This window comes from Ahaetulla prasina, chromosome 2 (assembly GCF_028640845.1).
Source record: "Ahaetulla prasina isolate Xishuangbanna chromosome 2, ASM2864084v1, whole genome shotgun sequence".
NCBI lineage: Eukaryota > Metazoa > Chordata > Lepidosauria > Squamata > Colubridae > Ahaetulla > Ahaetulla prasina.
Genome location: NC_080540.1, coordinates 7,496,455 through 7,511,411, shown reverse-complemented (window position 1 = coordinate 7,511,411; position 14,957 = coordinate 7,496,455). Strand labels below are relative to the sequence as shown.

Sequence of the window (14,957 nt, the reverse complement as noted above, 5' to 3'; positions counted from 1 at the left end):
CTGCTCTGAGGACTTTGCTAGGACTTTGGGCAGAGCTGCAGAGGCAAGCCTGATTCGGATTTCCCTGACCCGGCCGTCAGCGGAGGAGTGGGACACGACACTGACACAAACAGATAAGGTATAGACATATGGGACTTATAAAAATAGTCAAGCATGCCTTCTGCAGTTCTGGTCACAGAACTAATATTAATATTTCTCAAAATATTTCATTCTTCTAGGAGGGGGTGGCAGAATAGAATAGAATAGGAATAGGAATGGAATGGAATAGAATAGAATAATAGTTGAAAGGGACCTTGGAGGCCTTCTAGTCCAATCCCCTGCCCAGGCAGGAAACCCTACACCACTTCAGCCAAATGGTTATCCAACATCTTCTTAAAAACTTCCAGTGTTGGAGCATTCACAACTTCTGGAGGTAAGTTGTTCCTCTGATTAATTGTTCTAAATTAATTAAATTAATTAATTAAATTAAATTAATTAAAGGGGCGTGCATAAGCGCACAAACGTGCCTACCGTTCCTGTCCTATTGTTTTTGTTTTTGTTGTTTTCTTTTCTTTTCTTCTTCCTATATATATATTGATGTTTATACCTCCTAATATTTACTCATATATATGTTTATATGCTATATAATCCTTTTTATATGATGTTGTGACACAATAAATAAATAAAATAAATAAAATAAATAAACTGTCAGGAAATTTCTTCTTAGTTCTAGGTTGCTTCTCTCACTGGTATATTAAGCAGACCCAGCATGTGCTTATGGCACCAGGCCCAAAGGGGGCACCACAAAGTTGAGAAAGAAAGAAACCCCCCCCCCAATATAGATAGGTTCTTCAGTGAAAGGAGGGGGGCACCAAGATTTGTCAGTGCTTAGGGCACCAGTGAGCCTTAATCTGCCATTGGCTTCTCTCCTTGATTAGTTTCCATCCATTGTTTCTTGTCCTGCCTTCAGGTGCTTTGGAGAACAGCCCGACTCCCTCTTCTTTGTGAGATATTGGAACACTGCTATCATGTCACCCCTAGTCCTTCTTTTCATTTTTTTTAAATTTACATTTATATCCCGCCCTTCTCCGAAGACTCAGGGCGGCTTACAGTGTGTAAGGCAATAGTCTCATTCTATTTGTATATTTACAAAGTCAACTTATTGAACTATCATTGAACTAGACATACCCAATTCTAGCAATTGTTCTTTATATGTTTATAATAATAATAACAACAGAGTTGGAGGGGACCTTGGAGGCCTTCTAGTCCAACCCCCTGCCCAGGCAGGAAACCCTACACCAGGGATGTCCAAACTTGTCCCATTGTAGGGTGGTGGACTTCAACTCCCAGAATTCCACAGCCAGCAACTTGCTCATACTTATAGCTCATGCTGGTTAGGGAATTCTGGGAGTTGAAGTCCACCACTCTTCAAGGGGCCAAGTTTGGACACCCCTGCCCTACACCATCTCAGACAGATGGTTTTAGCCTCCAGTCCCCCAATCATCTTTGTTGCTCATCTCCGCACTCTTTCTAGAGTCTCAACGTCTTTTTTTTTTTTTTAACATCATGGCGAGGCGACCAAACGACGGCAATAAAACTATCCCTCTTAAAGCAGCGGTTTTTTCCCCCGAACTTGGCAACTTTAAGACGTATGGACTTCAACTCCCAGAATTCCCCGCTCAGCATGGTCTAAAAGCACTTCCGCTAGCCGGTTTCAGTCCGAGCGCGACTCCTTGGCAATAAACGAGTTAAAGACATGGAATTGACACTCCTAGAGGGGCTACCATAGATGGCCGAGGAAAGCTCCTTCCTGTCTGCCGCCGAGCCCGCGACTCGCTCCGGAGGAGGGCCGAAGAAGAAAAGGCAGGTAAAAGTATAAGCGGGGCGGCGGGTTGTGGGGAAACGGCTACACGCGTCAACGGCCGTTGTAGTCTGTCTATGAAAATAAGAGTCGGAGGGTTTGTCCTCTGTTTGCCGACCATCCAAGTGGAAGGCGGGTTCTGGGCAAGACAATAATTGTTATTTTCCCACCGATTCTTTATTATTATTATATAATTATAATATATATATATATAATAATATATTATTATATATTATAATAATAATAATTTTTTTAATACAAACATTCCATCTTTCATTAAACAGCGTGTCATCTGGGTGTAAAATGTCGTTAACAATTAAACTTACCCCCATATTCATTTCTGACATACGTTCTTATATTAATACTAAATAATAATAATGCGGATAAACCTGACATTTATCTTCTTATCTATTTTTACAATACATTGCTTTCGTATTTATTTATTCTCTAACCATTGATAAAATAACTCCCATATATTATAATAATAATAATCTGATTCTTCCTTTCCTTGAATTGCCAAATGTTAAATCTGTTCGTTTGTGCGCATTCTTAATATTTTCTTAAATCACTTTTTCATCTATAGGGATCTCTTCGCTTTTCCAGTTTTGTGCAAATACAATTCTAGCTGCGGTTATTACAGGAATAATCAAATGTACAGTTTCTTTACTATAAGTTCCCAGTAAAATCTCCAACAGGAACAGTTATTCCCCCACCCCCCTTCTATCCATTAAATTCGGCTAAACATTTTTAATCTCCAGTAGTGGGTTTTCCACCTGCCAGGTCCGACAAACTCCTTTTTTTGGCATGAAAAAAAAAAAAGTCAACCCATAATGCAAAGATCTGGACAGAGAATATTTCTTTCTTTCTTTCTTTCCCCCCCCACAAGATCTCTCTTCCATAAAAGGCCTTTTTTTTAATGCAGGGACATAATGGGGGGAAATTAGCATTAAAAAAAAAATCATTCCGCCTCAAGATCTTAGGAAAGCAGGTTCAGCTGTCAGGTGATTTTTCTGCTTTGTTATCTTGACCTGCCTGGAAAACCAAATCAAGGTTTGCTGGAGGGAGGCAAGGGAGGGAAGCTTAGCTGTCAATTAACCTCCAAACTGCAGGGTTCCTTGATGTTCTCTGAGGTTGCTTGCTTTCTTGAAGACCTTTCATTACCCAAACTATTTGATAGTTTTTAAAATATTTTTTAAATATTGGGAAAATATTATTTTCCAAAGCACCAGAGGGCAGGACAAAAGAAACAATGGATGGAAACTTAACAAAGAGAGAAGCAACCTGGAATTGTGGAGAAACTTCCTAACAGTGAGGACAGTTAACCAGTGGAACAGCTTGCCACCAGAAGTTGTAGGTGCTCCATCACTGGAGGCTTTTAAGAAGAGACTGGACAGCCACTTGTCTGAACTGGTATATGGGATCTCCTGCTTGAGCAGGGGGCCAGACTAGAAGACCTCCAAGGTCCCTTCCAGCTGTATTCTATTCTGAAACTAGGTAACGTCATGAGTGCTAGTGATGTTACCTGATCATGTTACCCAGTTTGGGTAATGAAACGTCTGCAGGAAAGCAAGCAAGCTCAGAGTGCACCGAGCAGCCCTTGTGTCAACCCTGAGCTACAAATATTCTCTTTTATTAGATCCTCCAAGCTCTATAAAATAATGAACCAACCGGTTGGGAAAAGGAAAAAGAAAGTGGGGGGTTTCCTTAATACTTTTCAGATAGGAAATTAAGATGATCTCTACGTGTAATTGTTTCAACTTCTATTTATTTATTCTATAAATTTATTCTATAAATTGTTTCAACTTCTACCCTCAAAACGACGCTATAGGGCACTGCACACCAGAACAACTAGACATAAGGACAGTTTTTTTCCCAGAATGCCATCACTCTGCTTAACAACTAATTCCCACAACACTGTCAAATAATTTACTAAGACTGTATTACTATTATTCTTCTCTTCCTTCCTAGTATCTATCTCTTCCCACTTATTACTATAACCATGTTGCTTGTATCTTTCAATATATATTGCTTTTATTTGTTTCCTAGTACAATTTGATAGCCTCGGCTATTACTAAGTGTTGTATGTTTTTATTCTTGATGAATGTATTTTATTCTCCTTATGTACACTGATTGCATATACACTAAAGACAAATTCCTTGTGCCTCCAATCACACTTGGCCAATAAAGAATTCTATTCTATTCTATTCTATTCTATTCTATTCTATTCTATTCTATTCTATTCTATTCTATTCTATTCTATTCTATTCCCATTCCCATTCCCATTCCCATTCCCATTCCCATTCCCATTCCATTCCACATAAGAGAACAAATCTTTGCTGTATCTGATAACAGTATTTCTCAACCTCAGCTTTAAGGCTTGTGGACTACAATTCCCAGGATTCCCCAACCAACATGCCTGAGAAACATTGGCTTAATACAGGGGTGTCAAACTCACAGCCCGCAGGCCGGATGCATCACGTGCTGCCCACGCCCAGTTTATCGAAGGGGGGGAAAAAGTCGTGATACATCACGTGACGACACCATGATGACGTGAGTTTGACACCCCTGAATGTTCCATTAGGATGTCACCTCCATTAGAGGTGCCAATCAAGCAGCGCTCCAGGTCAAGATTTCTAGATGTTAATGTTAAGTTCCTAAAATTCTCCAGCCTGCCTGCTCTAGGTTCAGAAACACTAAAGCATAGGTACTCCTCAACTTAACAATAGTTCGCTTAGCGACCGAAGTTACAACAGCACTGAAAAAAAGTGACTTTTGACCATTTTTCACATTTATGACTGTTGCAGCATCCCCGTGGTCACATGATTGACACTTGGATGCTTGGCAACTGACAGTTCCCATTTATGACGTTTGCAGTGTCCTGGGGTCATGTGATCACTTTTTACAACCTTCTGACCAGCAAAGTCAATGGGGAAGCCGGATCCGCTTAACAACCCTATGACTAATTTAGCAACTGCAGTGATCCACTTAACAAGTGAATAGGGGCCGTGAATAGCTCAGGCTGGTAAGAAGCCTGTTATTAGAACACAGCAGCCTGCAATTACTGCAGGTTCAAGCCCGGCCCGAGGTTGACTCAGCCTTCCAACCTTTATAAGGTAGGTAAAATGAGGACCCAGATTGTTGGGGGGGGCAATAAGTTGACTTTGTAAATATACAAATAGAATGAGACTATTGCCTTATACACTGTAAGCCGCCCTGAGTCTTCGGAGAAGGGCGGGATATAAATGTAAATTAAAAAAAAACACAAAAAACAAATGTGGCAAGAAAAGTTTTTTTTTACATGTTTTAAATGTTTGTTTACATTTAAAGTTGTAAAATGGGGCAAGACTCACTTAACAAATTTCTCACGTAACAACATAAATGTTGGGCTCACTTGTGGTCATAAGTTGAGGACTACCTGTATACAATACAGTATATCACAGAAATGAGTACTCACTCGTTGCCAGCACTTTAGACATTAGTGGCTGTGTGTTGCGTTATTTTGAGGGGACAGCACATTTACACTGTTATTTTATTTATTTATTTAATTAATTAGATTTTTATACCGCCCTTCTCCCGAAGGACTCAGGGCGGTTGACAGCCATATAAAACCATAATAATAAATACAATAAAACAATAATTAAAAAAACCTATCAAATACGGCCCTATATAAAATACATATAAAACAATAAAACCAATTGAATTAAAACCCCAATAACAAGAATTAAAATTCTAAAATCCTATGCCAGTCCAATACAAGCTGTATACTCACTACTTTACATTGTAGCCAAGTGTCATTTCTAAAGTTGTCCCATGAAACGATATACTTAAATATTTACATAATGTGAGGGGGGTGTACTCACTTGTGTGATATATTGTATAATGAAGTTATACAATGAACTCAATTTTTCACACTCAAGCCCCCAGTTCCAAGTATATAAGGCATCTAGGAGCACCACCTCTTTGTCAGGCCTGGAAACCATACTAGACTTTAGGGTTCCAGACGCTGCCACATTTTTCCCCTGAGGGGAAGAAGGGGGGTTGAGGGGTATGGTAACATTCTTCAAGCGGTCAAGGTTGGATGGTGTTCACATCTGCAGGAAGAGTGGCGAGAAGATATTCGAATGAACTGGGAGAATGTGGGACCATGTGACCAGCAAAGGGGTCAGGGGGGTGGGACTCTTGGGGTTTGTATAACTGGGAAAAGAATCCGGAAGTTCAGTTTTGGAATTTCACTCATCGTGTGCCAGTTTCCTCATGCTAGTAAAGAACTCTGAAAGACAATGGCTTCTGAGTTTTTTTATGCAGAAGAGGTTTTTCTGGAACCCTGACACTCTTCATAAGTGGTCCCCAGAAGGTTTGGAGGGTAGAATTACTTCCAATTCTTGAATAATTACATCAATACTATTTGTATTTTTATGTATTTGCTTGCAAATGTTGGAATATTTTTAGTCCAATCATTTTCTATTTTTCAGTGCAGGTAGCAAGAGGAAATTCTGTTATCTGAAAGACGGCAATTAGAAATTTTTGCCGCTTTGCTGCTTTCCGTCCAAACAGTTTTGTTGAATGATTCTTTTAGGCTGTTGATACTGGAAAGATCTAAAAAAAGACTTCTGCGGTGGTCCTCAAAGATTGATGCTGAAAAAGAAAAAGGGAAAATAAAATAAAGCTAGTCTCTGCGGTGGAAATGGCCGTCACACACAAAACGGAGGCAACCAAGTGCCTCCTAAAAGAAAACGTAGATCCGGAAATAAAAATGGAAACGCAGTCTTCCTCGGGCCTTCAATCCGGAGAAGGAAGGAAAAGAGAGGATTTCCCAGAAACTGGGAAGATTAAGCAGGAGTTTATCCATCAGGTGAAACAAGAGCCAGAAGAAGGACCATCAGGAAATTGGGATGCCCAACTGCAGGAGTTTCTGAAGACGCTGCAGGCTCCCGATTCTGGCAGAGAAAGCCCTTCGCTGGCCTGGAATGACCCTAAAGCCACTCAGGTGCTCTCTCAGGGGATGAGGGATGCTAGCAACTGTCCCAGAGGAGTTTGGATGACTCAGGCCCAGCCGCACCTGGCCGTTGAAGCCCAGCGGGACTATGAGAGTTCTCAGGAAGCCGCATCCGGCGGGAGGGGGCCGAAGGGGGCAGTGAGTAGCGGGCCTGGGGCCAGGTTGGAGAAACAGCGCCAGCAGTTCCGGGAGCTTTGTTACCAAGAGGCCGAAGGGCCACGCAAACTCTGCAGGCATCTCCAAGAACTTTGCCACGAGTGGCTGAAGCCGGAGAAACACACCAAGGACCAGATCCTGGATTTGGTGACATTGGAGCAGTTCTTGGCCATCCTGCCTTCGGATATGCAGAGCTGGCTGAGAGAAAACACTCCGAGGACCTGCGCCCAGGCCGTGTCCCTGGCAGAGAAGTTCATCGTGAGGCAGCAGGTCAAAGGCTGGAGCAAGCAGGTGAGGGCGACTGTGGAGGACGGTTGAGGGAGGCGATGCACAAAATCTCCTGTGTGAATGACGTGCTCTGCAGTCTTAGCTTAGCTAACCTAACCGTAACCCTTTGATCCTGGAATTATAGTACAAATATATATATATATGTATTCTTTTATGTACACTGAGAGCATATGCACCAAGATAAATTCCTTGTGTGTCCAATCACACTTGGCCAATAAAAATTCTATTCTATTCTATTCTATATTGGGTGGGGGGAGGACTTTTCCTGGGTATATCTGCCAGGGATTTCCATTGCCTATTATTTTAAAGTTGGTCATATCGATCCGATTTGATTTTGAATTAGAGGTTTGATTCAGGCGTTGCATTAAGCCCCAATTCATGGAACAAGGGTGCAAACCAGGCTAAAGTAAAATGAAATAAGTGACCTCGTACCTGTGAAGAAGAGAACCAGCTCCATGTTGAAATTCCTGCTGTGTTCTCTCCCTGGAACAAGCTGCAGACAGTTTTATTTTACCCCCCAGGTTTTGTGTTTGATCCTTTCAGCCAATGTTTCTTAACTTTTTGGCAACCTAGGAGAAGTGGACTACAATTCACAGTATTCTCCAGATACCCTGCAGGCTAGAGATTTTGGGAATTGAAGTCCACACAACTTAAAAATATGGATGAGCGACACTGCTTTAAACGACAGTACTCTGAAATAACTTTGCAATTATTTATTTTATTTTATTTATTTATTTAATTTGTCAAACACAACAGTATATATAAGTATAAGCATGAAATAACCATACGAATTGGATACAGTCGAAGGGAACATTAGGACAGGAACGGTAGGCATTATAAGTCCATGAATGAGTTTCCCATTGTTTCAACATCTGTTTCCCCTTTGCTGCTCCAGATGATGGGGATGATGGACGGGGAATCTGAAAAGCCCCCCAAAGGAAACCAAGCTCTGTCGGAAATGGTGAAGGCACAACTTTTTAGAGAAGCCAAGCAGGAAGCTGGAGGGGATGCAGGCTCTCCAGGTAAGTCACTTCGAGCGCCCGGCAGATCAAATATTAGGGGCTTCTTTGGACTCTCCTGCATGGCAGCTTTAAGCTGCTTGTCTCCAGTAGCTGATACCAGCTGGTGATGGCACCTTCAACATTATCTAGTGCAGGGGACACAAACCAGAAACTGGGCCACACACAAACAAGCAATAGCAATAGCATGTAGACTTATATACAGCTTCACAGTGCTTTACAGCCCTCTCTAAGCGGTTTACAGAGTCAGCATATTGCCCCCAACAATTTGAGTCCTCATTTTACCCACTTCAGAAGGATGGAAGGCTGACTCAACCTTGAGCCTGGCGAGATTCGAACAGCTAAACTGCTGACAGCCGGCAGTCAGCAGAAGCAGTACAGCAGTACTGCCTTCTAACCACTCTGCCCCTATGAAGCCCATCTGCGGGATGAAGGCAGCATGCGAGACCACCTCCCCCTCCGACCTGCGGAAAAACCTCTCCACAGAACCGGTCCCTGGTGCCCCAAAAGGTTGGGGCCCACTGATCTAGAACAGGGGCGTCAACCTCGATTTCACTGAGGGCCACATCAGTGTGGTTGTTGTGTCTGCGCCCCCTGAGCCGGGCCTCCTGCCAGAAAGTGACTTGGAAAGTGAGGGGGAAGGGCCGTCAGGACTTACCTCGGGAGCACCAGCTTCCCTGGCTCAGCTCCAGGAGCCAGAGGCAGGCCAGGTGGAAGAGATAACGAGGCCTCCGTCCCCTGACTCTTCCCCCCCCCAGGCCACACCTCCAGACCTCGGCTGAAGAGGTTGTTAAAAAAATGCTTTTAAAAGGTTCTGACGATCCCAGCTGAGCCACGGGATCATCGGAGGCTTTTTTTTTTACTTTTAAAGGCATTTTTTCGCCCGAAGAAAAAATGCTTTTAAAAGTAAAAAAGAAAACTTCTGATGATTGCGCGGCTCAGCTGAGGCCAGGGGTGGGGCAGGGATTTTTGCTACCGGTTCTCCGAACCACCAGCTGCCATCACTACTGGATCAGGCAATCCGGTCCGAACCAGGAGCATTTCACCCCTGGTTGCCATCCCCTAAAGAGAACGTTAAATGGAGAAGGTAAGAGTGTTGTTGTTGTTAGTTGCGAAGTTGTGTCCGACACATTGTGACCCCCTGGACAATGTTCCTCCAGGCCTCTGGAATCCATTTAAGCTCACGCCTATTGCTTCAGTGACTCCATCCAGCCACTTCATTCTCTGTCATCCCCTTCTTCTTTTGCCCTCAATCTTTCCCAGCATTAGGCTCTTCTCCAGTGAGTCCTTCCTTCTCATTAGGTGGCCAAAGTATTTGAGTTTCATCTTCAGGATCTGGCCTTCTAAAGAGCAGTCAGGGTTGATCTCCTTTAGGACTGACTTGTTTGTTCGCCTTGCAGTCCAAGGGACTCGCAGGAGTCTTCTCCAGCACCAGACTTCATTATTTGGATTGTGCTTTTTTTGTAATGCTAGGCTTTTTAACCTCTAAAATACTCTCTGACTACTAGCTAGTCTCGTTTTTTGTTTTTGTTTTTGCCTCCCTTTACAGCCGATGGTTGGCTTGAGCCACAGATGACATCGCTGAAAACGGCTAGAGAGAATTACTTCCTGGCTCCAGGTAAACCGGATGGGAATCAACATGGAGCCGAGCAGCAGGACAGAAACAAAAGCGAGGCTGAGACCGACGAGCCGGGTGGGTCACAAGGGTTTTTCCAAGCTGCTACTGAATCCTCCTTCCTCAACACCAAGGCGACCTACGATGCAGGGAGCCTCGGCCAAAGCCCCCACCTCGATGCGTGCGAGAACCCTGACCCGGAGGAGAAGTGTTACAAGTGTTGGCATTGCAGCCAGACCTTCGGCAGCAGCTCGGATCTCTTGACCCACGAGAGGACCCACGTGGCCGAGAAGCTCTACATCTGCTCCCACTGCGGAGAGAAGAAAAGAATCCGTGCTGGGCAGTTCTCTCACATCTGCTCCCACTGCGGGAATAATTTCAGCTGGCTTCCCAAAGTGAAGCTCAGCGCCGATCAAGAGAAATGCTTCATGTGTTCGGAATGCGGGAAATGCTACCTTCGGCAGACAGACTGCCTCAAGCACCAGAAAACCCACACCGGAGAGAAACTGTACGTTTGCACAGCCTGCGGGAAAAAATTCATCTCGTACACCTCTCTCAAAGTGCACCAGATGGCCCATCGAGGGCAAGACACTTTCCACTGTTTGCACTGCGGGAAATCCTTCATGTCCAGGACACACCTGTTGCTGCATGAACTGATCCACAAGAACAGCTGCTCGTACTGCGGGAAAAACTTCAGCCGAAAATCAGAACTGTGCGAACACGAGAAAACTCACAGCGCCACAGAGTAGCTGCTTTGCCTTCCTTTTAACTGTAGGAAAACATTTTCTTGAACCGGTTTGAAGGGCCGGAGAGACACCTGATCTCTTGAAAGCCTTAGATGGGGTCGCTAACGAGCTCCCAAGTTTTATTACCCAGGATTTTTTTTTTTTAATACGGCAAAAGTAAGAAAGCAAGTCAAAACTTTTTACTAGAAAGTCATTGTAAAAGGGCTGTGCGGGGATTCCAAGTCGCTGTGTTTTATAAGAGTAGGAACGCAGCAGGTCTCTCTAATTGCGTAAAGCTGTTTTTGTCTTCATAGGATGCGGTGCCAGCTGGGAGGCAACTGCCTTGTTGAAAGAAAAAGCATAGCTGCTTTGTAGACAGTTGCCACATTGGCGCTCCAAATTTGTTTTTCAGTGATCAGATCCCAAATCAAACTGCAGCTATTATCTAAACTTGGTTGTAATTAAATTTAAAGACAAACTAAGTCAAACGGAGCATTTTCATGCTCCCAAAATAACATGTTATTTTTTTATAGAGCACACAAGCAGCACTCCAAGCTTGGGTCGGCCTTAGGGGGAAAAAACCAAATCATAGATGAATTTTTGTTACAGAATCATAGGGCTGGAAGGGACCTTGAAGGTCTAGCTCAACCCCCTGCCCGGTGATGATTTCATCTAAAAAGAAGCAACACCTTTTTGATGTTGCTATAAAAAGTAGTTTTGTGAACCACGTTTAAATGCAAAATTACTAAAAAAAAATTATTAAAGTAGGATTTACATGTTCAAAATGTTTGCAGAAAGTGAGGTATATTAGTGAAAGAAAGCCCTTTGGCCTCTGATGGCACAGCGTAGTAATATCTTCATTTATTTGCCCGGAAATGTTTTATGGAAAAATGAGAAGACAGACAGGAGCTGATGCCACAGGTCTCATGTATTTTTAAAAAAGAAAAAAAATGAAGCCTTCCCCAGCCCCGAACCAGATGTTTTGAAACTACAGTACCCAGAATTCCTAGCAAGGATGTTCCTTGCCAGTAGTTAGACAATTCTGTGAGTTTCCAACATAGAAGTTCTTTCTTTCTTTCTTTCTTTCTTTCTTTCTTTCTTTCTTTCTTTCTTTCTTTCTTTCCTTCCTTCCTTCCTTCCTTCCTTCCTTCCTTCCTTCCTTCCTTCCTTCCTTCCTTCCTTCCTTCTCTTTCCCTCTTTTCCTCATTCCCTCTTTTTTACTTTTTAATTTTTTAATTTATATTTTACATTTCTGAATTGCCAAGTTCCTTCAAAGAGGGGCATCAAAATATAAAACAGTATACAACAATTAAAATGTTAAAAGTTAAAATCTTTCTTTCTTTCTTTTTCCTCCTCTTTCCTTCTTTCCTCTTTTTGTTTTTAATTTATTTACATTTTGCATTTCTGAACTGCCCAGTTCTCTCAGAGGAGCATTAAAATATAAAGCAGTATATAAGAATTAAAATGTTAAAAGTTAAAATGTTTATCTTTCTATATCTATCTATCTATCTATCTATCTATCTATTCTTCCTTTCTACCTTCCTCCCTCCTCCTTTCCTCCCTTCCCCCTCCAACCTTCTTAGCACCTAAACCAGACTTATTTCTTTGTCAGTGTGTTTTAAGACTGCATTTTTTTTTAAAATTTACATTTATATCCAGCCCTTCTCCGAGGACTCAGGGCGGCTTACAGTGTATAAGGCAATAGTCTCATTCTATTTGTATATTTTACAAAGTCAACTTATTGCCCCCCCCAACAATCTGGGTCCTCATTTTACCTACCTTATAAAGGATGGAAGGCTGAGTCAACCTTGGGCCGGGCTTGAACCTGCAGTAATTGCAGGCTGCTGTGTTCTAATAACAGGCTTCTAACAGCCTGAGCTATTATGGCCCAATTGCTACATCCTCCTCTTAAGCCATTCTTTCTTTCATCGCAGCTTGTTTTCTTAGAGGACATTCTGCTGAATATAATGGGAGTTTCTGATCTAAACGTTCTCAAAAAATGGAGTCACATACATAGTAAGAAACTGGGGATAAAAGATGGCCTTGCCTATCACCTGGAACAACCACAGGCCTGAATGATAAAAGCTTGTACGTTTAGCAACTTGCTAGTGTAGAAATGCAATGCATTCAGAGGATTTGAAATACCATGTACTTAGGAAGTGTGAGTCTGAAAAAATACTCCGTTGCATAGGATTGTTAATGCACTACTCTTCTGTAAAGGCTATTGGCACAGTGAAATATCAGCTTGCATTTTGATCAGCCTGTTTCCCTCTATAATTGTAAGCAAGAGGAAAAGAGAAAGGGAATCTTTTAATTGGAAGATCACAAATGCAGCTGCACTGAGAGATTTCTTCTTAATCTCTTTTCTGATGTTGTCAGATTGACTTATCGCTATTCAAAATGTCAGATGGAATGGAATTACACTGACTTGACAGTAAATAACCCTCATTTTCCATGGTTGAATTATTTTCTAATTTTCAACAATAAAATAAAATATATTTGCCTTGCAGCTTCATATCTTTTGTATTTTTTTTATGATCTAGCTGTTGCCAGACAACACCAGGCTTAAAAAAACCCAGAATTCCCAGCTACTGTGGCTTTTACTACCGTGGGAAGAAAGGCTGAATAATCACATCTAAAATACAATTATTTAGATTTACAGTGAATAGCCATTGACAATTATAGTGCTAAGCATTAATCTCCAGATTGTAGTTAAGTGACTAGGAGATAACTACAGGTAGTCCATGATTTAACATAACATAACATAACAACAGAGTTGGAAGGGACCTTGGAGGCCTTCTAGTCCAACCCCCTGCCTAGGCAGGAACCCTACACCATCTCAGTCAGATGGTTATCCAACATTTTCTTAAAAATTTCCAGTGTTGGAGCATTCACAACTTCTGCAGGCAAGTCGTTCCACTTATTAATTGTTCTAACTGTCAGGAAATTTCTCCTTAGTTCTAAGTTGCTTCTTTCTTTGATCAGTTTCCACCCATTGCTTCTTGTTCTACCCTCAGGTGCTTTGGAGAACAGCCTGACTCCCTCTTCTTTGTGGCAACCCCTGAGATATTGGAACACAGCTATCATGTCTCCCCTAGTCCTTCTTTTTATTAAACTAGACATACCCAGTTCCTGCAACCGTTCTTCATATGTTTTAGCCTCCAGTCCCCTAATCATCTTTGTTGCTCTTCTCTGCACTCTTTCTAGAGTCTCAACATCTTTTTTACATCGTGGCGACCAAAACTGGATGCAATATTCCAAGTGTGGCCTTACCAAGGCATTATAAAGTGGCACTAACACTTCACGTGATCTTGATTCTATCCCTCTGTTTATGCAGCCCAGAACTGTGTTGGCTTTTTTAGCAGCTGCTGCACATTGCTGGCTCATATCTAAATGGTTATCCACTAGGACTCCAAGATCCCTCTCACAGGTACTACTATTGAGCAAGGTACCACATATACGGTACTGGTGCATTTTGGTTTTGCCTAAATGTAGAACCTTACTTTTTCACTGTTGAATTTCATTTTGTTAGATAGCCCAATGTTCAAGTCTGTCAAGATCTTTCTGTAATTTGAGCCTATCTTCTGGAGTGTTGGCTATTCCTCCCAGCTTGGTTTCATCTGCAAATTTGATGAGTCCCCCATCTATCCCCTGGTCCAAGTCATTGATGAAGATGTTGAAGAGTACTGGGCCTAAAACAGAGCCTTGGGGTACTCCACTGCATACTTCCCTCCATGTGGATGTAGTTCCGTTGAGGACTACACGTTGAGTGCGGTTGGTCAGCCAGTTACGAATCCATCTGGTGGTGGTGCTGTCTAACCCACATTTTCTACTTTATCTAGTAGTAGGTTATGGTCTACTTTATCAAATGCTTTACTGAAGTCCAAGTAAATTATATCAACAGCATTCCTCTGGTCTACTAATTTTGTCATTTTGTCAAAGAATGCGATAAGATTAGTCTGGCATGATCTGTTTTGACAAACCCATGTTGGCTTTTGGTTATTACTTTGTTTGCTTCTAGGTGTTTGGTGATTCGTTGCTTGATTATCTTTTCAGAATCTTCCCGGTATTGAGGTCAGGCTGATAGGTCTGTAGTTTCCTGGATCTGTTTTTTCCTTTTTGAAGATGGGAACTACATCAGCTCTTTTCCAGTCCTCTGGCAGCTCCCTGTGCTCCAGGATCTTTGAAAGATATAGTTCAGTGGTTCTGAGATCACGTCTGCCAGTTCCTTCAGAACCTTGGGGTGTAATCCATCCGGTCCTGGTGATTTGAACTCGTCTAGGGTAGACAGGTGTTCACTTACCATTTTCTTCCCTAT

The 14,957-nt window shown here is 42.3% G+C and overlaps 1 protein-coding gene across 4 annotated transcripts; it reads left to right on the top strand.

The window, feature by feature from the left end:
• The first annotated feature begins 1,734 nt into the window (after positions 1 to 1,734).
• LOC131193016 (zinc finger and SCAN domain-containing protein 31-like) lies at positions 1,735 to 13,967 on the top strand. 4 transcript variants are annotated; one of them, XM_058172745.1, is made up of 4 exons: positions 1,735 to 1,846; positions 6,313 to 7,283; positions 8,176 to 8,302; positions 9,849 to 13,967. In XM_058172745.1, exons 2-4 carry the CDS (start codon positions 6,525 to 6,527, stop codon positions 10,661 to 10,663), a joined length of 1,701 nt encoding a protein of 566 aa, XP_058028728.1. In that variant the 5' UTR covers positions 1,735 to 1,846; positions 6,313 to 6,524; the 3' UTR covers positions 10,664 to 13,967. The 4 variants fall into 4 exon arrangements, with proteins under 4 accessions (XP_058028728.1, XP_058028729.1, XP_058028730.1 ...); XM_058172746.1 differs by having other exon boundaries at positions 1,757 to 1,846; positions 6,318 to 7,283; XM_058172747.1 differs by having other exon boundaries at positions 1,759 to 1,846; positions 6,322 to 7,283.
• The last annotated feature ends 990 nt before the right edge of the window (positions 13,968 to 14,957 follow it).